Below are 27,999 nucleotides of genomic sequence, written 5' to 3'. Positions count from 1 at the left end.
CGATCACATTTTCTTAAAAGCTATAGAGTAAACGGACAGCATCTTTCACACATCTGTGCTGCTTCCTTCATAAACAGAGTTTTATTCTGAGAAAAAGGGTTTCTCTTGGTTAAAATAACATTTTCTCTGAGAGGAAGCGTGGGGGTAGATTGCTAGAGCTGAGCTGAATACAAGTGACTTCTATTGAAATCATCACTGCTAGAAGAATGGTTTATTTGCTATTCATCACAGTGGAAAGGAATTTTTTTTCTTCTTCTCACTCACTTTTTCCTCCTTTTGCTCCTAGGTGGTGCTGCAGAGCAAGCTGGAAACATAGAATCTGGAGATGAAATTCTTGCTGTTAGTGGAAAATCATTACTTGGCCTCATGCACTACGATGCCTGGAACATTATTAAATCTGTGCCAGAGGGCCCTGTTCAGTTACTAATCAGAAAACCCAGGACGTCAGTATGATGGGAGCACTACATCTATTCACACTTTCTAAGACAAAACATTAAAAACTGGCTAGAAGCTGTCCTTGTTTCTAATGCCACACAGAAGTGTCTTAATGCTTTACAGAGAGGTGCTAAAAGCCTTGGAGAACCACTGAGCAAATGAGTGTGATGAATGTCATAAAATCTCACCTAGTTACTGAGGATGAAGGAAACCAAATGCTAGAGACATTTTTGTATTATGTGGCAGTTTTAATGGAACTTCAAGACCTTTACTGGGTTTGGTTTAAAGTATTTTGACTGAGATAAATAACACTGTGCCTGTCCTTGATATTTTTAGTACCTGCAGGGCATCAGGAGTACAACTTGTCAGTTGCCATCCTGTTGACAAGGGTGGGTATTTAGACTGTACTGTATCGCTTAGCTATAACTTGACTTCAGGACTCTTACTTTGGGTCTGGTCCTTATTTGTTATAATAAGAGAATGTCTGGAACAATCTCACTCTATTCTTCTAAGTGCAGTTTTGCTAAAAATGCATGACAAAAGAGAAGTATAATTTTGCACAACTTTTATGCCTAAAACATGAGCATTTTATTGCAAAGGTGAAAAATCCTCTTAAAACTGATGAACTAACTCAGCGTCCACCACAACTGAATCTGCTCTTAGTGGCAACTGGTATCTGAAAGCACTTGGCAATAATACAGTTGAAATTTGTGAGCAAGAAAATCAAGTCCAAATATTAGGTGATCGTTCACCAAGGTGTAGACTGAGTTGTTAGTTGTGGGGAGCGATAAAACTTGGGGTCTGAATTTTCAAATTTAGGCTTCTAACATTAGGCACTTTTAAATATATATTTATATTTAAATGTATCTGTGTGTATATTTATATATACATATATATTTAAAAGAGGAGCAATTTCAAGTGCTGAGCACTTGCAGATCCCACAGACTTCAGTGATCGCTAAGTACGTCTGGAAGCCGGGCTGCTTTTATTCAGCTGCAAGAGGTTGATGGTTGCCTGACTTGAAATACTCAAGCTGGAAAGTGGTGGTCTAAGGATGTGGTTTTTTAACAGATAAAATCTGAATTGGCCATATTTGTGGTGGCTTTTATTTTTTTTTAATTTTTTTTTCCTTTCCTGTCCAGTATTTATTTTCGCTTGTGTGGGAGTGGGTGAGTATGTGTGTGCAAGGTGTAAGTCTGCCCGGCTGTGTACGGGCTGATGCTGAGGGTTTTGGATGGTGAAACTGAAAACTATTTGCGTAGGTGGGAGAAGCCATGGTATAGATAGAGCAAAACTAAGAGTTGCAGTGCTGCAGGCATTTAGTTCGGATTTTCTCACCTCTACTCCTGGTAGAGGTATCAGCAGCGGGCCATGCTGCCCAGTGTTATTTATAGTCTGCTCTATAGGGAGGAGAATGTATGGGTGCGAACGATTAGAGACTGCTATTTCTCTTCCTACATCTGGGATGGCTAAACAACATAAAAGAGATACAGGAGGAAATGGGCCAGCATCCTTATCAGCTGAGAACAAGTTGTTTGTTCCAGAGTGCTCAGGTTGTTTGTCACATTAGGCTGGAGACCCACTCACAGCCAGCATGCCCAGGGTGAAGAGCTCTCAGCCTGGAGCTGGTCCAAATCTGAAGTTTATAGTAAGGCAAGACACCGCGTTGCTGTTACAAAAAGTTCTGGGCTTGTCACTTGGCCCTATCCCAAGATCATGCTATCGTTCATTTTGCTTATCTTTATTCAACAGTGCTTAGAGCAATTGCTTCCGGGATGGTGGGCTCTCGGTTTGGTTCATTTTGGTGACAGCTTCATTAGTCTGCAGCTTGTGATACGCAGAAAAAAATTGGGTTCTGTGAGGCAACCAGAGACCAAGTGAGCAGAAAAGCTGTGCAATGTTTGCCTACAAATAAATAGAGTTAATTCTTTTTCAGTGACATGCACTCGCACGAGAATCCAGGGAGAGATGCAACTTTTTGGTTACAAAAGAGGCAATACTGTACATAGTCCTACAGCCGCTTTGCCCGCAGGATGTGTGTTTAAGCTAATTCAGGTTCAATGCTGTGAAACGGCTGTGGAATTGGGTCCCCTGTGAACCCAAAGCTCAGCCCCTCCATCGGGACCGTTTCTCACCTTTGGTCACCTCAGTGGTGGGTAGGTTTCAGGAAGATGCAGCACGTTGGGTCAGAGGACCGTATGGGGATAAAAAAGTTAGCTTTGCTTGTTTGCTGAAAAACAGCAGACATTTGGCAATGAAATGGCTAGGCCTTGTTCAGGAGTGACCAAAATCTGATTGTAATAGCGTGTATAATAGATACATAAAATGCATGTGGAATTTAATGCAGTGTAGTAAATGCATACCTGTATATGTATAATACGTACAAGTGCAGTACTGAATTTTTGCTACTTTAATGTGGTAAATCACAAATATGTTTTAGGAAATGGGAGTTTGTTTTTGTTTTTCAGTACACAGTTGAAAATTTTTGAGGTTCCAATGCCAGGAGGACATATAGCTCCCTCTTTAACCGGTGTGAGCTCAAAGATCAAGTCCTTATTTTGTAAATCAAACTTAATTTGAGGTGTCTTAAAATGATAGGTGGTGAGTATTTTCAGACACTTATTTGCAGATACTGTTCATTGTGAGTGATATAGAAGGCTTTTATTTTTCACTACTTGAATACAGTTCAGTATTTTATTTTACATGCACGTAGATATGTGTTGGATAAGTAACAGCAAAGAGAGCCAGGGAGTTCTGTGTGTTTCAGTAGTGGCGATAATGTAAAAGATAGGTTTAATGTTTTAAGTCTGATACTTAATATGGGTAGAATGATATGCTTCTCTACTACCTTTACAGCAAGAAAAAGAATAGTATTTAACCCTGATTGTTCCTGTTCTGGAAAATACTATTTTATTTTATTTTTGGTGAAGGAACAGGAAACATCTTTACCGATGCTACCAGTGTTAATCTGATTACAGTAGCAATTCCTGATGTCTCTATTGGGGTGACAGTTCCAAAAAAGCCCAAGGATGTACGTAATGGGGGTCCATTTTATTACAAAAAGGATAGATAGAGCAAACATGTAGTGAACCTTCTGTTACACACCTAGCAAAGTAACTGTTACTTTTCTGAGAGCCTAGTTACGTCAAAATGACAAAGGAAGTTGCATTAGTTCATCAGTATTCAGTATGTTCACGAGCATTTTTGGCCTTGCTGTTTGCATGCCAGTCCCCATGGTAATTCTTTGCCATGCAGAAGGGTTGGCAGGAAGAGAGCAGTGACTCTCCAAAGACTCACAGCTGCAACTTGAAAGACCAAAAATCAGGATGAAAATATGCACTTGGTCCAAAACTCGTCATCAGGGACCTGAAGGCATGCCAGACAAAGTGAATTTGTTCCTAGATAGAGCAGGTCTGGTCTGGTCTGGCTTTGCTGCTTCCTAGGCTTGGGGCACATCCTGGATATGAGAGTAGGCTCCGGTGTGATTCCACAATTGAATATTCTGCAGCCTTTTGTGCCTGGAAGCTCTTCCCAGCGTCTTTGGGGACTGCACCTGTGTTCAGAAAAAAACAAAACAAAACTGTGAGGTTAGGCCTAAATTAGCGAGGGAGCAATATCTGATCATTTTCTTGCTAAAAAATAAAAAAAAATAATGAGGGCAGATAAGTATTAAGAAACCATTGATTGACTCGTTTTCTAATAATCCTCACTTAAAATTAACCCTAGTTAATATTCTGCAGTGGTTCTTTTCAAAATCTGAAGGGACCATTCCCAGATGGGAATGTTTACCTGTTTCTATGTTTAGGGTATGTAAATGTACACGTGCAAATATTTGATGAGTAGACTAGATTTTGTGAGAAATGGGGATCCCACTATAGGTAGGTTTTGTGTATTAGCCTGATACACTTCTTGTATAATATTGTATATTTACACTTTTATTTATATAAATAAAATTTCTTCTAATGAAAACTGTTTAAAATGCCTTGTATATTATAAACAGTGAGTGCAATAACATGAAATAGATTGTACATTTTCCAATTTGCTGTCTCTGTTATGTAAATCTGTATCGCCATAAACTGTTTTGTTTGGGTTTTTTAGTGATTTTGAAAATAAATGGTATCCTTAGTACTCCTCCAGGTATTTTATTTCTGTTACACCAAAGTCTGGCTGGTCCACGGCTGTAGGTGACATCGAAGAGATGACGCTGTCCTGGAGAGCACAAGGACCCAAGCATTAGTGCTGTCAGGATGGGCATCTAAGCTAGAAGTAAAATACTGCCCTTTAAGAACTGTCGTTCAGTGTAAAAAGAGTTAAGGCACTTATGAAGTGTTAAAATGTGTTTTCTAGGACCTGCTATGGTATCTTGGAAAGATGTGTTTTTTTTTTTTTTTCCTGCCCCTTAGCAAGGAAAATGCAGATGGCAAAGGTGTAATGCAGTTTTCCTTAGGAGCAAGCCTCTCAACCTCCTGCCAAGCAACTGGGCTATAGGGGGACGGGCTGTATGTACAAGAGAAAATGTATATACAGCTAGTCCTGGCCTGGTATTTGCTGTTGTCTCCAACCTTCCCTGAGGGTAAGCTCCCCTCCAAAACCCCAGTATGCTGGTGGTGTGCACTGGGTTGGATGTAACCTCTGTGTGCTGCATGGAGCTGCAGCAGCACTCATGGCAGGAGGTAAGGCCATAACCCCTGAACTGGGAACATTGGCATCCACCTTTCTACAGACACAGCCATCTTCGCTGCCACTGCAGTGTGGCTCCCAGAAGGATGAGTTGGCCTGGAAAGCACTGTCCAGATGTCCTCCTCAGGAGCTACTTCGACACGGGGAATGCCAGTGGCGCCCCAAACCAGCGCTGCCTGTAGGTGCCCGGACATGTCAGCTAGTTGCTGCGAGGTAGGCTGAGCCGGGGGAAGGAAATGGTGGGTTAGGCATTTATATCCTCCTCACAGGCCTTCCTGAGTCGCTGTGCATTGCTCCGTGTTTTGAGCGCTGGGTTGGGCGCTCGCAGCAGCTGCATGGCTGGAAACTCCCGGCTGGCTCGCCCCCCCAGCCCTGCCCTCTTACTCGCGTGCCTCTGCTCGGTGCTCGCCCACCTCCCTCCTGCCGAGCCTTGGTAGCTTCACACCAGTTCCTGTGGTGCACAGTGCTGCCGAAAGGGCTGGTGGGCCTTTCTGAGAGGGGAGGAAGGCAATTGCTCCCCCTGCTCCAAAGGCATCGCCCTCGTCTTTAGGCTCACGCCCCACAGGCTGCCGCGTTTACTTTTGGTTTCTTTTCCACCTGCTACACCAGAAGGGTGCGAGAGTGAACAAGAGTCACGTGCAGAGGGAAAAGTCCCGGCTCTTGTGCTGAATCACCCTGCAAAAAAAGGTGGTGCCTTGGCTTCCAAGCTGCCCCGAGCCCCTTTCCTAGACAAAGGCAGCCCTCTTGTCTGTCCTTCTCCCATGTCCTCCTAACATAAGGCTGGGTATCCATAGGGTCAAGCCTCAGAGCAGCCTGGCTTTGGTAGGATGAGTCTTCAAAACCATTAATTAAAATCTTAATTGCCCCAGACAGTGGCTCATTACAGAGAAATACAGCAGAGACTAGACACGATGGACTTAATCCATAAATGGGTTAGCACTTGGGACATCATTTATGCCCTAAGCTATGTACAACGGTAGAAAGTTAGGTTTTGGTTTTATCCACCCCAAGTATGTTTCAGAGACTTTTTTTTTAATTTTTTTCTGAAAGCCTGGGGGTATTGGTCCATGGGGGAAATTAGCACAAAAAGGAGGAGGACTTTACATTTTGGGTCACAACTTTTTTTTGATTCCCATATCACTACCATACAGGGCTGAGATCTAAATGAGATAAGTAGAGGCATTGACTTTTTTGCACTCAAGTTTATCATCCTGCCTGAAAAGTTCTGGTTTATTTACGATTTCTGATGTCTTTGCTGCTCTCCTGGTCTGTTAACATCTCTCACCCTGACTTAGGGTCCACTTGCCTCTGGTGTGGTCATTTATGGACCTGTCTAGATTTCTGGGATTCTGTCAAAATCTGTGAGGGGGAGCAAAACCACCCCGAGCTCTGCTGCCGGTTGCCAGGTGTCATGTCCTCTCTGCACCACCAGCCCCTTGCCTTGTCCTGGGAGCTTCAGACCTTTGGTCCAGAAGTTTTGGTGCTTTTTTTTTTTTTTCTTCCTATACACTCTCAGGTCATATAAGTGCTCTCACATCACCTCCATCCTGTGTCCAGCAGCTCTGCCCCAATGGGTGCATGGGAAACAAGGGATGCGGTGTTATCTGGGGCCGGTCCCTGCTGTTTCTGGTAAAGGAGTTTACGTGGGATCTTCTCACCAAGGAGCACTGCTGAATGCAGAGGGCCATCACCTGCCCTGGCAAAAGGAGCTGTGGCCCATTTCAGACTTCTCCTTTAGAGGGAAAGCCAGCCAAGTCTTGCCCTTTCTGTGCAGTCATGTGTTCCTCAAAGCACTTGACTCAGCTAAAAGATTTCACAAATTAATCACAATTAAGAAAATTTCTAAAATGTTTTTTTTTTTCCCCCTTTAAAAAATGTAAAATCCTTCCCAACAAACTTCCTGATGTAAATAACCATCTTCTTCCCAAACAGGGGGTTGCCCTTCTGCCCTGCATTGTGCAAAGCTGTGACTGGAACGATGTTTTCCATTAGTCAGGGTATTTTCTGAAGTTAATCAGCAATAAAACCAGAACCTTCTTGCCTGTCATCTGCTAGTTCCGCGTACGCTAGCCTTACCTCCCTGGGCAGCTGAATCAGGCTGGTATCTCTGCGCTGAGCAAACAAGCTCCATGAAGCTGGAGTTCCTGCAGTTTTTCCCTACCTGGTGAAACGATTTCCTCGACGTGCTGCCTGCCCTGACACAGTGCTGGGCACAGCCTGGCTGCTGCCAGTAAAAGTGACTGCCCTCATTCCTCATCCTGGCAGGAGGGACCTGGAGCGAACAGGGCCTTGTGCCTCCGTCACAGCTCAGTCACGTCCCTTTTGGGAGCGGGGAGGGGAAGGCGTAAGAAGAAACCTGCCCGTGAGTCCCTGCAGCGCAGCGCTTGGAAAAGGTGGCTGCGGTCCTGGGTCAGATTCCGTGGCTCAGTGCTGAGGGAGGAGGCATGACGGTGGTACCTTGACTTGGGCAGAGCATGCTAACGCAGGAAAACACCACAGGCAAAAAACTCCCATGATGAATGTGCTGTCCTGGAGCTGTCCCAGCCCTCTGGGGTGGCAGCAGCAGCAGCAACTCAGGGTGCCGGCAGTCCCACGGCAGCTCCCAGCCTTATCCAACACCGGTGAGACAAGTGCTTCTGTGCCCAGCTGGGGGATGTCCCCTACAGGGGGGTGCCTGGGGTCCCTGGAGCGGTGCAGCATGTGCTCCCTTCATGTGGATTGGGGAGCAATGCCGAAACATCCGTAAGGTGAAGGGACAGAAAGGGTTGTAGGTCACAGGCACTGTCTCGTGGGATGCCTGCTGCTGCAGACACCTGCCTCCATGCTTTTGGAGGGCTCGTGGACTGGTGAGATTTGCATTGCAAAGCGACTGTGCATGAGAAGGGAGGGCAGCCTTGGCACGGCCAGTTTCTCACCCCGTCACCCAGACGATGTAGTGCAGCACTTGACCAACGACCCTTGTTTACAGCCCTAACAGCTTTCGGGACTATTGCTCACTGACCATCCCGCCATCAGACAGTCACTTGCTTCACGGAAAACCCTGCCAGACTGAAAGCCAGCGCATCACATCCCCAGCCCTTCCTGTCTGGCCTCCAGCATCTCTACGGATGCACGTCATGCCTTCACACCGTCTCGTGTCGATGGGAGGAAAATAAGAAAACGAGCTCCTTCCAGGGCACATGCTAAAAATACTTAGCAGCATGTGACTTATTGCTTTCCAAATGACTTAGAAAAAACATCCAGGGGCGGAGGGGGGGGAGGTGGGGGGGTGGTGTTGTCTGGTGTCTAGCAATTTGTTTAGGAAATGCCACTTGTGCATCCAGTCTCGGGTGTGGGAGAGTGAGCTGGCGGCTGCCACAGGGCTGCTTTGCGCCCAGCTGAGCACAGCGCGAACGTGACCCGGGGCTGAGCATGTTGGGCTGGCAGCCCTGGCAGGTGGGTTTGGTCTGTTGAATTTTTTTTTTATTTTTTTTTTGATATCTGTTTGGGGTGAGTCAGGCTTCTTCAGATGGCTATGCTGTGCCTCTGTTGTGAGATTTTTTTATTTTTGTGCCTTGTAGGGACGAGCAGGTCACTGCGTGTCACGCCGTGCCGCCGGCATCGCGCTCTGGTATGGACTGTGCAGGCACTGGGTGAGGGTGGCTTGGGGTGCTCTCACAAGGTTTACAAGACTTGGGAGTGTGAGTTGCTCTGCTGGAGGCTAACTGGGATGGGACAGGGACTTGCTCCCCTCTGGTTTATTTATTTATTTATTTTGTCATTCACCAGAAACCAGGGCCTTTGGCCAGGACACTTTTAGCCCTCCTTGTGCTGGAGATGCGTGCCCTAAGAGTGGTGCTTCTCCCCACCCGTAAAACTGGGGAGAAGCAGCACGAGGAGCCAGGGCAAAGCCTGCTGACAAGCACAGCATCACGGTGAATGTCTCAGGCTCTTCTCCCCATAGCCATGTCCTTGGACCCCAGCTCTGTGCTTCCTCTGTGGAGGGAGCTCTGTGCCATCCCTCATGGTAAGCGGTACAATTTTCCTTCCATTCCAGAATGCCAACATCAAACTTTGTAGAAAGTCAAAATCTGACCTTGGCAAAACCCTGCATGTCTTTCTGCCTGCATCCAAGGAGGGGGAAAAAAAAAAAAAAATCTTAGCTAAAATTTCTGCCCTTCATTGATCCCCAGGGATCCTCTTCCTTCCTTAAAGCTGCAGTGCTTCTGACAGAGGTACCCCTGACAGGTGCCCCTGCCACCACCACAATGTTCTGCAGGCAGAAGTCACTAGAAAATACTAGAACACCTTGGCCTTGGTGTGCCATTTTGAAGTTCAGGGAGAAGGTTAGTTCTTGTTCCTCTACAGCCAGTAATGAAAGCCTGGTCTCCCAGCATCAATCTGTTGGCACTCTGCTGTTGTCTCAGTGTGTGCCCTCTGACTTCCAGCTATTTGGAAGGGATTTGTGTAATATAACAACTAATTCGGAGCCCTCAAAAAAACAAAGTTACAACAATGACTCATTTTTCTTGCTAGCATTTCATATTTATTATCTCAACAAGAACTCAAGACATACATGCGTAGGACATACAGTGAAATAACCAGCCCGTATCCAGAATGGGCCTTAAGAAAAACAAACTCATATTTTTAATCATACAATAGCAGATGGTTTGGCGAAGTAACAAAAGGAAACTTAGGGAAGACGTCTATGAGTATTTGCTCATGTACTAGCATTGATCACTTTAATTTAGGTCTTTTTCCTGAGCTCAGTGTGGATGCTAGTACTCTTGACAAGTTTCAGAGAAACATGAAAACTTTTCACAAAAAACAAATAGTCCTTGCAGATCTAGACAGAAAAACACTGCACTGGTACTTAACTTAGATGGCCCCAAGACAATGCATTTATGGGGATACAATACTTTTTTTTTTGGTAACATTTTTGTGTGCTACAGCCTAAATTCTTGGCCAGGCTCTATGAGCCCCGCACCTACTTTTCTATCAAATTTCAAAGCAGCATACATTAAACAGAACACTCTTAGCCAAACACATTTCAGCTACTACTGTGAATGCTAATGCTGCATGTTTCTGGGGGCCCAGACAGGCGCAGTGCCCCCAATGAAGTCCGCAGGGCTGCCAGGGCCAAAGGCTTGCAGCTGCACTATTTCCACCATGTTCAGGGCTGCCCCTGGTGAGCAGCTTTGCCTGGACGCTGGTGTTTAACAAAAACTCTTTGCATTTACCTTTTAATACTGGGAAAACCGACTTATGTACATGTCAGCAAAACATGCTACTTTGCGACACTAAGGTGAATAACAGCTATGTGCGAAACATTACATCCCCACTAGAAAGGTGTTGGCTGGCTTAGAGGAGGAAGAAACTGTACCTCTGGCTCAAGCCAACAGCAAAGCTCCCAGTAACACTGCTGAAACTGGGTGAAGTCCTCCAAGCAGAAGGCAAAGTCAGCCCCCTTCTGCTCAGCGAAATCACTGTCAGCGAGTAACAGCCACACACGGTTGGTCGTGACAGCGAGCAAAGCTATGTAAGCTGTGCAACGACCATTTTGCAAAGTCAGGTTCAGAAGAGCTGTCTGAAAAACACATTATAAATACAAGCAAGACGTCACTACAAGGCAGGAAGAACTGTAATTTGAGCCAGAATTCAGGAGGTGCAGCTATGCACCCTTACACAGTGCAAACGTACACACCAAAGCAGCGGTTAGTAAGAGAAGCGAGAGTATGACTTCATGTTTCTTTTCACGCTGCACCTCCGGAAGGAGACGGTTATTTTGCATACTTCTGAACACTGACTGAAGAGGTAGTAACAAAACGTGACCGGCTACAAGCATTTTCTTGCTAGAAAGAACACTGCTTGGGGTCACGTCTGACAAGAACAGACAAGCAGGGTTAGCACTTGCCTCGAGAGCGAGCTGCATGCTTAGTTCAGCTCCTTCTAAGCCAGCCGAGGGGAACCCCTCAGTGAGATAGGCGTAACGCATCACCGTTCACCGGGTGTACTACAGCAGCTTCATCGTTCCGGAACTTAGATGAGGATACCATGAAATGAAATGGAAGTGAAGTACAGGGGAAGAACCTCTGCTTATAAGTATCACCGAACATTTAAAAAACCCAAGGATACTTTCCTGTACTGACTGTAACATTCAGTTCTATTGAGATTATTTCTTCAAAGAGACATAGCTGCCTTTTTTGAAAAAATAATGTACTTAAGAAAACTCAGATTCAGCTTTAAGATCTACTTTTTTTTCTTTTTTTCTTTTTCTAAGAGAAATATATTGTTACTTATAGAAATACAGTGGTATCGTATTGTTCTCAAGAAATTCTTTATCATGTTGAAAGAATTTCTTCCCCTAAACTCAAATACCTCAATATCTGTATTTGTATAATATCTATTCATACGTCATATTTAACGATATACTAAAGTACGTTCCCTTCTGCAATGCACGGGGTATTTCTTTTACTATCAGAAAACATTATGCTTTTTTCTAGTTAAAAAACATATATATATATATTTTTTTGTCATGATTTTAACACTTTTCCATACTGCTTTTTGAGAGTAAAAAAGTAGCATTCAGTTGATAGTTCTGTGAAATAGTCCTTTCGTGCAAGCAGGGTACGCATATTTGCATAAATATATATTATATATATATAAATATAAATATGTACATATATATATAATATAGACTAGAATTACACAACATTATGTTAATTCATAGAATTGTAGTTTTTAGTCTGTGAAACAACTTTTTAACAGCAAATAACCTTTCAATAAAGATAGTGGTTTAATTAATGACTGAGACATCCCCATCACCACACACACCCCCCCCGTCCAGCAGAATCCGAGCTTTAGGAAACGAGAACAGTCAGAACCTGAACGCTGCCTTTCACCTTGTGACAGACGGTCCCGCGTTCCAAGATGCTGACTTTTCTTTAATTATTATCATGGTTTAGGATTGTTCCCGAAGGTGAGACGTAGCTGCGGGGACTGAAGGATGCCACGACAGGTTGTGCCCGGCTGCATCCTGCCCCTGGCCCCCCGGCCCTAGGGGCTCTGCCCAGCGCTAGCTTCCTTCCAGCCTGGCATCCATAGGCCGATGATGCTGTAACACTATCCAAAGAAATCATGTTGCGACAGCCATCCTTCGGTGGCTCCGGGTAGCAAAACGCGATGCAAAGAGCTTTCTCCATCCCCCAGTATAAGCGAAGTCTCTCGTTCCAGATCTGCAAAGCCAAGGTCTTCCCTCTCTTCCTGTGCCCCGCCGAGCATGGGGGGGCTCACGTTTTGGGGCAGAACAGCTTTGCGATGAGGTTCAGGATCCTCTGTCGCAGGTCCGCCTTGTCGCCGATCCTGCGCAGCTCCAGCGCGCACTCCGCCACCGCGTCCCGCTCTGCAAAGCACAGGCACAGCGCTCACACCCGCACCGCTACCGGCCGCAAATCAGAGGGAAAAAAAAATAAAAAATCGCTTTTTTTTTTTTTCCTTTCTATATTAACCCCCCCAAAAAAATGTGACACCCGGATTTGTCCCCCGTCCTTTCCCCCATCATCCTACCCCCCCGCCCCCCAACCAGTGCTCCCTTCCCGGTGTACCTGCGGCGGGGGGTGGTGCAGATTTGCGCAGGGTCCTGCAAGGCATCATCGCGGCGACACGGCACGGTTCGGCACGGCTTGTCACGGCTCGGAACGGCTCGGCGACGGCGGGCAAATGACGGCGGCCGGGGCGGAGCGCGGCTCTAATAGCGGCGGGGCGGAGGGGCTTTCCCCGGGCGGTGACGTTCGGAAAGTACGCGGGGATCCCGCCCTCCCCCCCCCCCAAAAAAAAAAAAATGGGAGGGCGGCGACGTGCCCGAGCGCGCCCGGGGCGGCGGGGACAGCGCCGCCGGTGCCGAAATGAGAGGAGATGGGCGGCGTGCCGGGGCAGGACGGGGAGCGGGGGAGGAGAGGGGATGGAGGAGTGGGGTGGGCTCGGGGAGGTGGAGGGGTTGGGGTTGCACCTTGTGGGTAAGGGGCAGGTGGCGAGGGATGTGCTTGGGTTGAGCAAGGAGAGGTGGGGGTGGGCTTGGTAAGGCGTGGAGGATGCGCTCCTGGAAGGCAAGGAGTGTGCAAGACGGAGCGAAGGAGCAGGATGTGCTTGTGGTGGGCAGCAGGGTGGGCTTAGTAAGAAGATGAGGAGGGGGATGAGTTGCACCTGGACCAGCAGAAGCAAAGGAGTGGGAGTGCAAGATGACCCGGAGGGTCTTGCTGAGAGCTCCTTGCTCTCAGCCAGGAGGTGCTCCCAGCGCAGCACTGTATGGTTTTTTTCAAGGTGGTGATGAGCTTGCCCTTGAAAAAGCCATGGGGAAGTAAGCTGGCCCACGTCGTGTTGTGGATGGCTGACACCCCCCCCCCCCCCCCCCCCGCCCCGTCTTTCCCCCCCCCATCCCCTGGGGCACACTCATAGAATCACAGAATCACTAAGGTTGGAAAAGACCTCCCCAAGATCATCTGGTTCAACCATCACCCTACTACCACTGTCACCCACTAAACCATGTCCCTACGCGCCTGCGCTCACTGTGATTTTGGATGGTTTTTACATGGAAAGGGAGCTGAAATTGCAGTGTGGCCCTTCTGAGTTTGTTGCATAGTTCAGGGAGGGCTGTCAGTAGTACAGGAGTCAGTTGTCTGCCTCCTGGCCATAGGAAACTTGCTATTTGGTGCCGTGGCACAGGCCATAGTCCCATAGTTCCTATTTAGGGGAAATGAAAACAGATTGGCATAAAGAGTGGAAGTGTCAGACATAACGAAGAATTGATTTGTAGCTGGATGCCAGTAAACGCCCACATTTCACATCAAACCACAGCTTCTAGCAGGAAAAGAGAGCAAGGTGTAATACAGGCCTGCAACGGGCTGTTGAGAAGCTCCTTTCTGTGGGATCAGAGCCTCTGAAGACAAGCGGGTGACTTTAACATCTGTTGTGACCTGAAGCTTTCACCAGCTCAGACCAGAAACCCTTTTCCCTGCATGTCTCAGGGTGCAGTGCCCTAACAAAGGCTGTGGCTGGACGAGGCTTTTGCCGGTCCCAAAGAGGGTGGCTGGGCTGTGGCAGCATTCCGTGGTGTGCTGGGCTGGTGCCTGGTATCAGAGCCCTTTAAACTGGCCACCGAGAAGCCCCTGCGCTGACTGAGAAGGCATTGCTTTCATCCCTCATCCCTTGGTATAAAATTTAACATGCTATATAGATTTGTTTGCTTGACTCATTGTTTTTAGGATCTTTTCTCAGCTGCGCAAGCACCCGTGATTGTAACCCAGGCCCGTTCAGGGAGAGCTGCCCTTTGACCGAACGATTCCTGTTATGTAAGAAACTGTTCCTTCAAAACAGGTCTGTTGGGTTTTGGGTGGCGGGAAGGCAGGCAAACAGCCCCGGAGATCATCAGCCTGCGTGACGTGTCGGCTCTCATGCTGGTGGCAGTGCGCGATGCTCTGGGCTGCATCCCACGGCCCTGATGGCTGCTCCCTAAATCGCTGCCCTGCCTCATCTGCCCCAAAACGCAAGGAAGGCACTGATGAATTCAGGGCACGGGTAGGAGGGACAGGTGCCCAGTCCCTTGCAGTGCTGGGTGCATGTGTGTTCCTCCCCGTGAAACAAAAAACAGAATTACCGCGCTCATTTGTTTTGCATAATTGGGCAGGGCTAAGGACTATGTGGTCTTGCTCTCCTGTGTGGATTTCAAGAGAGATCTATCACTAGATCATATTATTTCGATGACTTTTCCTCCAGCAAGGCAGAAAACCAATGCCTCTCTATTCTGTCCTGCTTAGCACTGACTCCTGCCAAAAAAGGTGGACAAGAGGGCAAAATGGGGATCAGAGTCAGGAGTGTCTGCAGCGCGCACCCCTGACCGTGTGCCACCCTACTGCCACGGTCAGAGCCGTGTGTGTGAGCACTGTGGAGCAAAGCAGGAAGCCCCGCTGTTTAGAGCAGAGCTGCCTTGCACCGGCTCCGGATCTGGCCCGCGTCGCAGCATCGTTGGCGCTGGGTGATGGAGGCACCGCAGCCGGGCTGCGCTCAGCATTGCACAACAGGGGCAGAGTGAAAAATAGACCGCTGCGGTTTCAGGCTGCCAGCGAGCTCTGACGTTTTGCATTTCAGTTCCCCTAAATAAAGCAGCGTGGCTGTGGGAAGTGCAGGTCCCTGGGAGGCTGCTCTGCCGGAGCAGCAATGAACGCTGCTGCTCGCTGCCGCTCCTCCGAGCGCGGCCACGGTGCGCGCAGCCACAGGGGGGTAATCGGTGGGAGCGGAGCGGAGCAGTCCCCGCCCCTCGGAGCAGCCCTCCGCTTTATTTCTGTTTAACAGCACCTGAGGATGGAGGAAATACGCCGCTGGGAAGGGAGAATCATCTCGAGATGGCATGCCCAGAGCCACGCCGGTGCCTGGGCAGTGCGGTCTAACCAGCAGCATCTGATCAAAAGCCACGGCGTAACCGACCCGCAGCATGAATAACACCAGCTGGCAGCGGTGATGAAAGGAAAACGAATGTTGCAGAAACGAAAACAAGAGTAACAGGGAAAGGAAAGTGGCCGCTTATTCTCCGAACTCTGTTATTTGTGCTGAATCAGCTCCGAGCTGTTACTGCGCCTCCCTACCCGATCTCAAAAAAATCATTGCCACCGCTTCGTTACGAGAAGCTTCTCCTGCTCCTCCAGCTTCTGTCTCGTGCCGACAGCTCCGTGATTGCAGAGGAGCTGCTTTGCTTCCCTCTCTCCTCCCGTTCCTGCACACCACAGCTCGACGGTTCCTGTTGATGCTCGCGAAAGCAGGAGCAGGAAGGGCAGCGTGACTGCCGGGAGCACGAGCCAAAGGTCATCTCAGGCAAGCGCCACAGGGTGCGGCCGTGCCAAGTGTGGGCGATGGCCGTTGCGTGCTGGCCTCAGCAGGCCGTCAGGTGTTCGTCGTGGCTTAGATCTCTCTGTCTTGTTTGCCCTTCTCTGGCAGCCACACTCCAGGGCTCTCTCTGACTGGTACAAGTGGAATCACGGGGTCATTTAGGTGGAAAAGACCTTCATGGTCAGAAAGTCCAACCACCAGCCTGAACTACTCAGTCCCATCACTAGCCCATGTCCCTTGGTGCCATGGCTGCACATCTCCCAAATGTCTTCAGGGATGGGGACACAACCACTGCCCTGAGGCATTAGCCTCAGCTTCACTTCTCACACTGCAGGAAAAATTGAGGTTCCAGCATTTGCTGTCGTGCTCCCCACACTTCCACGGCAGTGAGGTCAATGCAGATTTATGTAGTTATGCACAATGCTATTGCTACTCTCGTTCGTAAAAAGGCAAAATAGAAACTAGGGAGCACTCCACTTACAGATGTTTTACCTGCTGTTTAATTATTACCTAATTGCTCTACACCAACGATCTGTAGACTCTCCCTTACACTGTTTTCTCTAGCCTGCTTTCTTTGGGAGATTAATCATTTCATTTTCTCAGCAAAAGGCGAGCTGTACAGCTTGTTCATGTATCACAGCACTCTCCCCCTGACAGGGTGGATGAACACTCATCTCCATGATGATCCGCATGCCAAACAAGCTGCATTAATTATTTCAGTGGTGGAAAATGCTTCTGAAGGATGACAGGCGTGTTTCTGGTCTGATGATGCCCACCAGAGGCAGGGGCAGTTTTCCTACCAACAGCAGTAACATTTGGTTGAGGATGCGGTTGGGTACCAGAGCCCCTCCTTGATATGCTGGAGTATAAGGGAGTTTGCATCCCTATGTGCTCTTCAATCAAGCAGTAACTGTGAGAAAACTTAGCTGACTGATTTTTCCTGGTCTTAAGTCTTAAATTTGCTGGGGCAGATTACCTGGTGTGCTGAATTTCCTGTGAAAGCAGAAGCAAAGACACTGCAGGTGGCTCCATGTGAGGCCGTTTCCGATGTTGGTGGTCACCAAAATGCTTTGAGTCAAGAAGGACCACCATAAAAGAAGGCAAAATTCATTAGGTAGCTCGTTAAACAGGTTTTAACACTCATGAAGATAACAAAATCCTTATAAAGACCAGTCCTTGTAACTGCTATCCAGAACAAGTAGGTATTAGTAAAGTAAATATTGACTTTGATCACCGTTTATCGAGCTGGTGGCATATTTGCAGAACTCTCTTCTGTGTGCAGGGGCGTCTCTGTAAACACCACGAATCCTGTTAATACAGCTGCACTGGTGCTGCCATGTTTTGTGGCACAAGCCTGTCTGGGCATTGTGCCTGTGGTTATTTTCAATGATTATTTGAATGAGCTCTGTTCCAGAATTCACAGTATCATCGCTTGCTGCGCTGCCAGATCTTTTTCAGGCTCCGGCTACCTCAAATTTCCCCCAGTTCTCTGCAACCCCCCTCTGCACTTTGTTGTAATAGTTGCATAGAGGAAAAGGAAATCCCACAGACGATATGCTTGGCATTTTTTTTCCTGGCATTCTGGTGCCTCACCGAAGTCTAACAGGAGGGATCCAAAGCAGGTGTCCTGATCTGGCACCAAGCCACCCCCCCAGCACCACAGCATCTCCCCCATGCTTTTGCAGTGTTTCTTTCAGGTGGGACAGGAGCTGCTCTGAAAGGTTAGCAGATTGTCAGGCTAATCGGAGCAATACTTTCTTTAAGCTGGGTTTTGGAAGTGCCTTGTTTGAATGATCTCCAGTTTGATAAAGAATCACTTAGAGCTCCTAAATCCTACAAAGCAGTTTTAAAGCAGAGGAAGATTTTATTTGGGGAACATGGAGAAAGAGGCAAGCAGAATTAATACCAGAAAGCAGGGATGGAACCAAAGAGGAATACAATGTCTTTTGAGGAACCTTCTCCTTTGAAATTTTGAGGACTTAAGTCTACTTCACTGTGAAGATTAGACTTCTACATGTGGAAGAGGCAGACAGAATGTCCGATGTTGTAAGAAAGTCTAGGATCTCCTCTACTATTCGAATCATCCATGATTTTGTGAATAAGAGATTAGGTATGTTTGGCCAGGGATTGCAAGAACATGTCTTTGTTACAAAGAACAAAATGAATATATGATTTGTGTTTCAATTTAAAATGTCTGTTTAGGAAAGAAAGGTGCAAAATCACGAGACTATTGTGGGTAGCACGTTGCAGCCCAAACCTCAAGAGCTGGCAGGAGCAGGCTGTGCCCCCCCACATTAATGGACCCCATGCAGGCTGTAGTGGCTGAAAAGTGGGGCAAGCTGAAATCGTGCTGGGGTGAAAGCTGTCAGGGAAACACAGATGGTGAAGGGAGAGGATCGCTTGGCTCACTGCTAGACTGACAACGGAGCTGGTACGAGAGGGCTGAAATCATCACATGATGTGAGGTGGTTTCGCTTTAAAGCTTTGTAACTACTTACTCTGAAATGAGCTCATTTCCTTTTTGGTTTTATTCTTCATACCCAGATGTAGACAAAAGGAGGAGGGTGTGATATTCGCTGCTTGTTCTAGACAGGAAAGAAAACGAAACACAAACACATACACACATACACACACACATGCATGCAAACCCCTTCCCCTGGAGATGGAAAGCCCCCTTGAGCTGTCCTGCAGACCTGGTGCAGGAGCTTTAGGCATGAAGGGCTGCAAGAAGTGTGTCACTGGCAATAACCTTGAGCAGAAATGGAAGGAGGATTGTCCATTCCTGCCAACCAGTGCTCCTTTTGGGGTGCCCAGCACTTCCTCTGGTGGTATGATCCACTCCCAGAGGAGGATGTGGTGGGACAGGGTGGTGAGGTGCTGTCGGGAGCACCAAGCTCCCTGAGTGCTCTGCTGTTAGCACGCTGACCCATGCTGACAGCAGGAAAAACAAAGCCACCACAGAGCTGAACCTAGTTCTTGTCTGCGCTGGCCCTATACGCGGGAACAAGCTTCTCCCATCGTGTGCCACGTGCTCCTCCCACCCGTGGATGCACCAGTGGTGTGGTGGTGATGACTGGTGGGAAAGATAAAGCTGCTGTGGTGACCTTTGACATTAAGAGTGCAAGCAAACAAGTCAGAAAAAAATAAAAAAAGAAAGAAAAAAAAAAGTGTCCTTTTGAGGGTTAGGACTCTGTGTTCTTCCTCACCAGAGATCTCTCAGCAGATGCACTGGCTGACTCCAAGGGGCATAAAGGAGAAGTAAATAGAGGAAACAGGAAAAAGTGCTTTGTGCTTGACAACAACAAAGTATTTTTGTACTTTTCAACCTGTTTCTGTTCTCTGGGTCCTCTGCTTTGGGAAGGTCCTGGCGGCATCTGCACCTGCCCCCCCTCGTGGGTCTGGGTGCCACCTGCGAGCCCCTCGGCAGGGCTGTCCCCATCCCCTTCGACCCTGTGTCTGCAGGACAGGAGCAGGGCAGTGCGGGCACCTGAGAAGAAGAAGGGGGGGGGGGTCACGGAGAGGAAGTGTGTGGGTTGTGTCCCACAGGCAGGTGTAGGGCTCGGCCCTGCGCAGCGGCAGTCATGCTGGGTGACCATGATGCCATCCTGCCTCCCTATTTCATCATCCTGCGGTGGGTGCTGGGGCCCCGGGGAGCTGGGATGTGTGCACGCGCATCGTCTGCACAGCTGCAAGGAGCTCGAAGATGTGCACAGCTCTGCAGCGGCACATAAAGTCTGGCTTTGTGGTTGTTGATGATTTTTTTTCTTGTTTAACAAAAGGGAATTTAATTAAGGTGGTGGCAGAGGTCTGGCAGGGGACACCGGGGTGTCCTGGGTGCCAGTGGGCTGTCCTACGCCAGGAGGTGACCCCATGGGATGAGACCTTCTTGGGGTGGCCATGGTGACCTCCATGGGATCTGGACCCCCCTCGGGTGACCCAGATGACTCCCTGGGGTGACCTTGGTGACCTCCCCTGAGGTGTCGCTGGTGGTTACGGGTGCTGGGACATCCCTGGGCTGGGAAGGGGTGAGCAGTGTGGGGCTGCTTCCCTGGCAGCCCCAGGTCTTCCCTTACTGGCCTCTCATGGCATTCCTCAGTTTTTTTTGGAAACCTGAGGTCACCACCACCACCACCTCCTCCTCCTCACTGGTGATGAAGATCCCAGGTTCCTTCACTTGGGCAGGGGGTGCACGGGTGCATGCAGGGGGACAGTGGGGACAGCAGTGAGAGGCAGGTGGCCTTGTGGCTGTTGGTATGATCATCGTACTCCTGGGATTCATGTTCTAGCTGTCCAGGAGAGGCCATGTTGAGCAGAAGCCAGTGTATATCTAGCAGTAGTGACATCTGTCTCTCCAGCTCAGTAGCTCACAGAGTCACAGAATACTGTGTTTGGGCAACAAATCTGTGCAATCGGAAAACCCAGAAGGCTCGTATCAGGGATGCCCACAGAAGTTCGCGTGCTTGGTCAGACGAACTGTTGTCAACATTCAGTTTTGACTCAGGATGAATCACTGGGAAAACTTCTTTTTGTGCTGCGTCAACACTTGCCAAAAAGCAGAAAGTGGTGGCATCCAGAAAAACAACAAGCAAAATACCTCATCAAGCTTTTAAAACCCTCAGTAAAGGTGTTCTTGGTATCACATGTGGGAAATCAGAGCCATGAGGGTAGTCAGGCACTGACGCATTGGATCTGTAGCTCTGTGACACCTCCGAGGTATGAGGAGAATCTCCGGAGTGCCTGCTTATGAAGTTATCCTCCAAAAGACAAAAAGAAAAGCAGCGCATTAAATCCAGTATTGGCAACTCCAATAATCATTATATCTGCTCAAGATGTTCTTTGCAATTCCTATTTCTCACTGTACTTATTCCTCTGTCTCCAGCTTTCCTTTCTTACACTTTTGTTTGCTTTCTTTTATTTTATTTTGTGTGTGGTGCTTCTGGGTTTGGAATGATTTTATCTTCCTTCTAAGCGACATACTACCAAACTGGTACATTCTTAAACTACAGGAAAAACAAACAAATAAACAAACAACAATGAAAAAAAGAACGAAACAAAACAAAAAACAAACAAACAAACAACAACAACAAAAAAAACCACAAACACCAGAATTTAAGCAGAATGGGTAAAAAGTAACAGTACTATTTTTCCTTTTGGTTTCTAATTGGCAGTAAGATATTTGAGATGAGGGCTGCTGACACATCATACTGGATTGACATTATTAGTAGCACTATTAATGTGATCAAATTACATTATTAATCTACATAGATCATTTGTAATACAATTGGTTGGAAATATGAGCTGTCTGCAATTGGAGTAATCACCAAAATAATGTGTTTCACTTGATACTTATGCCAGGTTAAAGGAAAACCACATTCTTTCACAGGTATATAGGCAAAGTGACCTGTTAGCTGAAAACCCTGGTGGCGACCTCCCGTCTTATACTGAAGGGATGATAGACATCCTCTTCATTGGTGTATTTGGCAGATTTACTGGTCAGGACATGAGAAAGATAGTAAATATCCTTAACTGGAATTTTATTTGATCATTCTAACGTGACTGTTTCATTATTTCCGTTACTTTTAACATCTTCCTATGAGTACAGCAGCTTACAAATCCAACAGCCCGTAAACCCACTTTCTATATGCAGAGGAAAGAAAATGCAAATTGAGAAATCAGACAGTCAGCAGCCAGGAAATGGAGGCTGTTCTGTGACCTCCCGCGGTAACGGCAGCCTTCGTGGTTTGCAGACTTCTCCCAGGAGCAGAACATGGTCTGGTTTTTTTTTGTAGAGCCAAGTGGAGGATGGGTTTCATAGGTGAGCAGAGCTCGTGAGAGCTGCAGCTGTGGTTCATCCAGGTATCTTCTACCTGCTATTTCTCTTCCTCTGTTTACACCTCCTCTGCACACCACGGCGTTTGCTGCTCAGGCATGGCGCACAGATCTTTGTGGGGGAAGCACTCTGTGCAGCCCGCTGCCAAAGCAGAGCTCTGTGCCCTACCGCGGACACAGAATTTCTCATGCTTGCTCTCTTAAAATCCGAGGTCATTCCAGCTCTGTGTGTGTGACTGCTCTTCCATTCCCACCAGCAATAAATGTATGGCCACAACTGGTGGAAAAGGTGATGGAGGGAAATTTTCACTGTGAATCTAGGTTTAATTGGCAAGAATATTATTGGAGTGGAGGACCAAAGAGAATGTGTTTTTTGAGACAGTAGGATCAATACTTTTTCCTGTGATTAATAAATATTTGTTCCTGTTCTCTGGGCATAAGGGAGTACAGCAGGTTAAGTCTTGCCAGGCAGGGTCAGCCCAGGCACTTGCTTGTAATGGTGGCTATGGGACACGTGAGAAGGAAGATGCTCAGACTACTGAAAACAGGATGGGCATGAGGTAATTTTTCCCTTCTTCTATTCTGCCTGTTTCTGTCAATCTAGAAGATTAATGACTCCCTGATTCAGAGGATATATTTCAGGGGTACATATTAAGTTTAACTAATTATTTTTAATCTTGCAAGAAAAAGTTTTCTCCCGAAGCCATTTACACTTTTGACTTTAACACTATTCTTTGTGCACTTTTGACTTGTATGCTCTTTGGCAGTGTGGCTAAATTCTGCATGGCAGCTGGTAACCTGCAGAGTGGTTATCCATAGCTCTAAACCATCATCTTATTGTTTGTCTGTGAGCTCTGCCACCATGACTCATTCTTTATTTGGGTCATTTACAAGAAACAAGAAGTAGATAACTGCAGTAAACTTCTGAAAACCAGGAATGCTGAGGCACATTCACGGGAATAAACGCAGGGCTGGCCTGTTGTGTCTCTGGGGACGTCTTGTTGGGCTTTTTAATTTACGACTATACACATAGAAAATCAGCTGATGGGAGAGTCTGCTTAAAAACAAAACTGAGAAAAAAACCTTTATGTGAAAGAGGAAGCAGTCATCAAAACTTGCCTGTGTAATTATGGGCTATACACATCGTATATTTACCGAAGCAGAGGAAATGGGACAACTTCTAAATACATGTTTAGAAACATGCTTCAGCAAATAGCCAGCATGATTAAAATCTATCTATCTCCATGCTTCTTTGCTTTAGCCTTAATTGGTGTTTCCACAGTCCAGTAATTTCTGGTATACAGAAGTGGGTGAGAGGCCTCTCTACAATCCCTCTTTGCAGTGTTTCTGTGATTGTTTATCACAGAATGATCAGAAATTCTTGTTTCTATGTATAGACTAACCCAGGCTACTGCCAAAGTTGACAATGTTAGGGACAGGGAGAGTGGGGTCCTTTCAAAAGGAGAAAAAAATAGAAGTTTCAGAGCAGTAACAAATTTTACTTATTTCCAGGTGATGTAGCATAGTAGGAAAAGCTACACTCAACTAAGACCATTAAATTACATTCTGACAGAGACTAAAATGCAAAAACTGGAAAAATAAAGGGAAGAAGCCCAAAAAACTCCATGGACCCTTTATGATAATCAAAATCTTTGTCCCACTCCCTCCTGTAGAGACTGGAGAAGTAGTGACCTTTTATTATTTGGGGTCAGAGGCTCTGATGATGATGAAGTGGCTAGATAGAGAACCGGCAGGTCACTCTTTTTTTAATGTTGATCCTTTCTATTTTCCATTGTGTCATGGAGGCTTAGCCTAGCCACAGACTCTCAGTGGAAATCCCCAGTTGATGTTTTCTCTTTCCTTTATTCCTTTGACATTTATTGCACAAAAGCAACATGGAAGTTGTTGTTGTTTATCAAGCCATTGGTGCAGAGGATGAAGCTTGAAGAGGCCACCCAGGGAAGGACGCGATCATCAGATAAATCATCCCTTCCCTAAATTCCTCCACTTCTAGCGTGCCCAGGACTGGGGACTGAGTCAGGCTCACCACACTTGGACAAACATGCATGAGTAGAGGATGGCATACACCTTTTTGCTGTTTGTTGACTCAGTTTAACAAACTAATTACCCAATTAACACTTGCATCAATTAATGCTATGCTTTCCCTTAGTACTAGCCCCTGGACTTAGAATATTGCTGCATATCCTGGAAGAGCTGAGCCAGTGGGTCACCTGCGTGAGCGCAGCAGCACTGTCAGAGATGCCCACCTCCACGATGCCTCACGCTCTGCTGTTAGCCTGGGACCTCAAATCCCCATCCTGATGTCTGGGAAGAGGAGAACGGGACAGAAGACACATTAAAACATGCCACCACCCCCAGCCTGGCTCCGCTGTGGTGCAGCTGCACACCCTGGGCAGTAGGGTGCTAACCACTGCTGCTTGCTCAGAGAAGCGGATCCCTCGCTGCCGTGGCTTCTGTAAGTCAGGGCAGTGCTCTGCCCCACAGGAAAGTGAAATAATCACTTTCAGTGATGCTTGACTCTCTCCGTTGCAGTTTCATGACTTACCAATCAGTAGGCTTCACTAGAGACATGGTTTGATTTTTTCTGTTTTGTTGTTTTTCTTTTTTTTCCTTCTCTGCCCCCCTTTCTCTCTCTCCATCCCCCCCCCTTTTTTTTAAGAAGGAGCTTATTTGTATTCTTCCTTGTTAAACCTCAGCAGTTTCACATTGCAGAACTGCTCAGATAGCTGTTAAAAAAATAAATTAAACAAAATTAGATGTTTGTATTGTGCCCCTGGGTGGGGATGATGTCAGCCTCTTGGCAGAATTTCATCGTGTTGCTCACTGAGGTGGCCTGAAATGTCACAAGGTCCAAGTATGGCTCCGTATTTGAAGAAGATGCCCTCATGAGCATGGAGACTCTGTTGAATGGTTTGATCCATTGCAGCAAAGGTGCTGCCAGAGTAAAGAGTGCGTTGAAAATGGCTTTAAGTACTGGGTTTTACCCTCTGCATGGTAAAATTCATTTTATCAATTTCCTTCTTTGTATTGGCAAAGACATAATAATGATCAGTCATGCTTATATAAAAGGCTTTCTTTTAACAATGGGTGAAGAGCAGGAGACTGAAAGCCACTTGATTTTCAGAGGAAGATGTCCAGACTTTACACAGCTGTTTCAAGGGAAGCAGCACTGTTGTGTCTGACATGGCTCTGTGACTGGCAGATGTGGTGGCTATGCAGCAGGTTTCCCAATGCAGCCTTTGTCCTGACACCTTCATATCACTTCCAAATGGGAGAAAAGAGACAAAGTCTCTTTTGTTTTAGGGTTTCACTCCAAAATGTCTTTTCAGCCCAAAAGAGAAACAGAAGACAGTTGTTTATTGACGAGTTTCCTCGGTTCAGTTCTAAGAAGCTTTGGGCTATGTCCTGCTGCAACCCTGGTGCCACACTGCCCATTGAGATGTACCAGGGCCCTTGGTGTGAAAGGTGTGATGGAAGAAGGAGGGACAGTATTGGGAAGCAGAAGTGTTCAAATATACAGAGCCTTTGAAGCTTTTTTAGGCTGAAGGAGGAAGAGTCAACCAGAAAATATGGGAGAGTTGTAAGGGATGAAAGTATGACATATTTCTGTGCGCTGGGGACAAGTGGTGATGGGAACCTTGAAACCTGAACGGTCTCATCATCTCACCACTGATAAAGCAGAGCCTGCTGGGGCTGGGTGATGCACGGAGCTCAGTGCAGGAAGCTGCTACCAACACTTTTCCCAGGCTACTTCCTGGAAAATAGCTTGTCTGGGGCTCATGGAGTGGAAACAGAGCTGTTCTGCAGAGCAGGAAGCTAATGGAAACCACAGCCCGAGCATACAGAAAATCTCGTGGAAATGAAGGGTTTGCAGGAGATAGTTGGAGGGGGGAGGGGGTACTCTGAAAATGCCTACAAAATGGGTATTGCATCATTTCATCAGGAGGGCTAATTTATTGTTCTGCATGAGCGACGCGTCACCGCAGCCCAGAATTTACCCAGCAGAGCTGTGAGTCATCCACTGAAGCAGTTGTCAACCCTGTAAAATTCCCTTCTGTTATCTAGCTTTGCTTAGGTCACATATCAAGTCACCTTCATTTTACAAAAGAAACCCTAAGTTACTGATTCAAAAACCACAAAAAAGCAAACACTTTCTAGGCTGGGAGAAAATAAATACCTTGAACTCCGTGAAAATGCAGTCTTTTAGGCATCACTTGCTATCTGAAAGGCTTAATCCTGAAAAAGTCCCTGCTTTAAAGAACACTGAGATCAGTCACCCTGTTCCCTGAAAGTTTATGTCACAATTCAGTAACTACTTATACTACAAGGACCCCAAAGACCAGAGCACTAATCTTTTCTATTTTCACTTTTGTGAAAAACCTCAGACCTCACCTTGAAGTTTTTCATACTGCAGGTGTCTTTTTGGTTTTAAGTTGGTTGTTGGTGGCTGAGCTTTTCTTCACCTTGTAGCTCAGGACTGGCTGATTGGTGTGGCTTGCCTGTGAAATCATGCTGTTTTCTCTGACTACCCTAGGTAACAGATCCCTTTGGGTGAAGCGAGCCAAGTAGTTCCTTTCCATCCTTCTTATGTGGTGCAGTTAAAGGTCAGTGTTGTCTGGTTGAGAAGACCTTTGCCTGTGAGGCTGACAGGAGTTTATCTGGCTGAATTGCCCAAAAGGAGTGTTGGCGTTTACCAGGACTTCACTAAGTGCTTCTTATCTTTGCTTTATTGTTGCTGGATGCCTGAAGAAGAAATGAAAGTTCTTTGCAGCCTTTGCTTGTAACAGCTGAAGGTGAGGTCCCATTTGCCTACCTCAGGGCCCACACTTCCACTCAGTGGCAGTTACCTAGAGACATAGTGCTCTAGAGGAAAGGGCCTGAGATGAATTTACGAGAAAGCAGAAGGTTCCTTCAGAAACTTCATGCATTTCTTAGAGACTGGGCAACCTGACTTGAGGGCCCAGATCCCATACTGGAAAATTGAGTTCCAGAGTAACTGTGTTAGACCTTCACACACAGCTTACCCCTGCACAGAAATATTTCCCAATAGCTAATTTGCTACTACACGTTTGAAATTCACACCGTTTTATAAATTGCTCCAGTTTGGGGGCAGGAGCAACACTGGTATTACACAGGCAATCAAAAATTCCTATCAGCTGTTTGCAAACAGCTGCAAGTTATCTATGCAACAGGGGAAAGAAACAACAACAGCCTCTAACTATTTGGAGTTGAAGAACTGATTTTAGAGTATAACAATGTGTTTAGGGATAGTTCTTGGCCAGAGAAACTCATTAGGTCCAGCAAAATGATATCTTCTGCCTGCTCCCCAAGTCTATAGCCTGCAGTGCCGGGGCTGAGCTAGAAACAACCTGGTGCATCTGCAGTTTGCAAGTCCTTCTCTGGAGCCTGGTGTTGACAGCCCTGGATCCTCATGGTTAACATAGGTTCATGCAAGAGGGGGTTCACTTTACTAAGGTAGTCTTTCGTAACAATAATTGTTTTAGTTATTTACAAATGCCTTTTTTATTTTTTATTTTTTTGCTGCTGCTGCCATATTTTTGTGCAGCTAGGGGGCTTGTTTCTGTTTTGCTTGAAAACTGTGCTTCTGCAAGTTCTGCTTAAAAGAACTGAAGGTGCCTGAGATGAAATTTAGATTTGTGGTTGTAGTTTGCAACTCAGTCATTTAGGGATGAAGTTTCCAGCTTCATCAGTGCTGGGTAGGAAGGATAGTGGATGCAAAACGGCCTTTTTTGGGTCATTGTGAATATACAGCAGCAGGGTGAGGTTTCCATACCCAGGCTGTTCAAAGGCTGAGCTTTACATTTTCAGGCAGGGATGAAGAGGGGGACCAACCATAGTGCATTGGCAGTGTCCAGCTGACGATGACCAAGCCCTGTGCTACATGAAGTGAACATCTGCAGCTCACTGGCATTTGCAGAGCTGCCTGCTGCTCTGCCGCTCATGCTGATTTAGTTTCACATCTGGGCCTCCTGCAACCTGCGAGCCTCGTGGGAAATCAGTGAGGAGGTCTTGGTGTGGGGGGAGGGTGCTCCATCAGCACAGATCTGTGCATCTTCTTCCTCGGGGCCCTCTGGGCTAGGGATCAGCGAGGAGCAAGGGCTGCTCTTGCCCTGTTCTCCTGTCACAGCTTACTCCTGCATGAGCCAAACTGGCAAA

At 46.9% G+C, this 27,999-nt stretch overlaps 3 protein-coding genes across 12 annotated transcripts in view; 1 reads left to right on the top strand and 2 right to left on the bottom strand.

Moving 5' to 3' along the window:
- PDZD2 (PDZ domain containing 2) overlaps positions 1–4,563 on the top strand; it is a 197,673-nt gene extending 193,110 nt beyond the window's left edge. For all 10 annotated transcript variants that reach the window (XM_066988321.1, XM_066988319.1, XM_066988315.1 and 7 more), the window contains one exon: positions 287–4,563. In XM_066988321.1, coding sequence (XP_066844422.1) covers positions 287–453 — 167 coding nt within the window. In that variant the 3' untranslated portion in view covers positions 454–4,563. The remainder of the gene's footprint in view (positions 1–286) is intronic.
- SUB1 (SUB1 regulator of transcription) overlaps positions 1–5,869 on the bottom strand; it is a 376,115-nt gene extending 370,246 nt beyond the window's left edge. The window contains exon 1 of the mRNA XM_066988328.1: positions 5,866–5,869. The gene's annotated coding sequence lies outside the window, so the exon portion shown is untranslated. The remainder of the gene's footprint in view (positions 1–5,865) is intronic.
- Positions 5,870–9,614: 3,745 nt separating this feature from the next.
- Positions 9,615–12,844, bottom strand: PMAIP1 (phorbol-12-myristate-13-acetate-induced protein 1). The gene is made up of 2 exons (XM_066988277.1): positions 12,699–12,844; positions 9,615–12,496 (listed from the first exon to the last, which is right to left on the bottom strand). Exons 1-2 carry the CDS (start codon positions 12,745–12,747, stop codon positions 12,384–12,386), a joined length of 162 nt encoding a protein of 53 aa, XP_066844378.1. The 5' UTR covers positions 12,748–12,844; the 3' UTR covers positions 9,615–12,383.
- Positions 12,845–27,999: the final 15,155 nt, after the last annotated feature.

The sequence above is a fragment of the Anser cygnoides genome, chromosome Z, assembly GCF_040182565.1.
Source record: "Anser cygnoides isolate HZ-2024a breed goose chromosome Z, Taihu_goose_T2T_genome, whole genome shotgun sequence".
In the NCBI taxonomy this organism is placed as follows: domain Eukaryota; kingdom Metazoa; phylum Chordata; class Aves; order Anseriformes; family Anatidae; genus Anser; species Anser cygnoides.
This window is presented reverse-complemented; position numbering and strand designations above follow the sequence as displayed.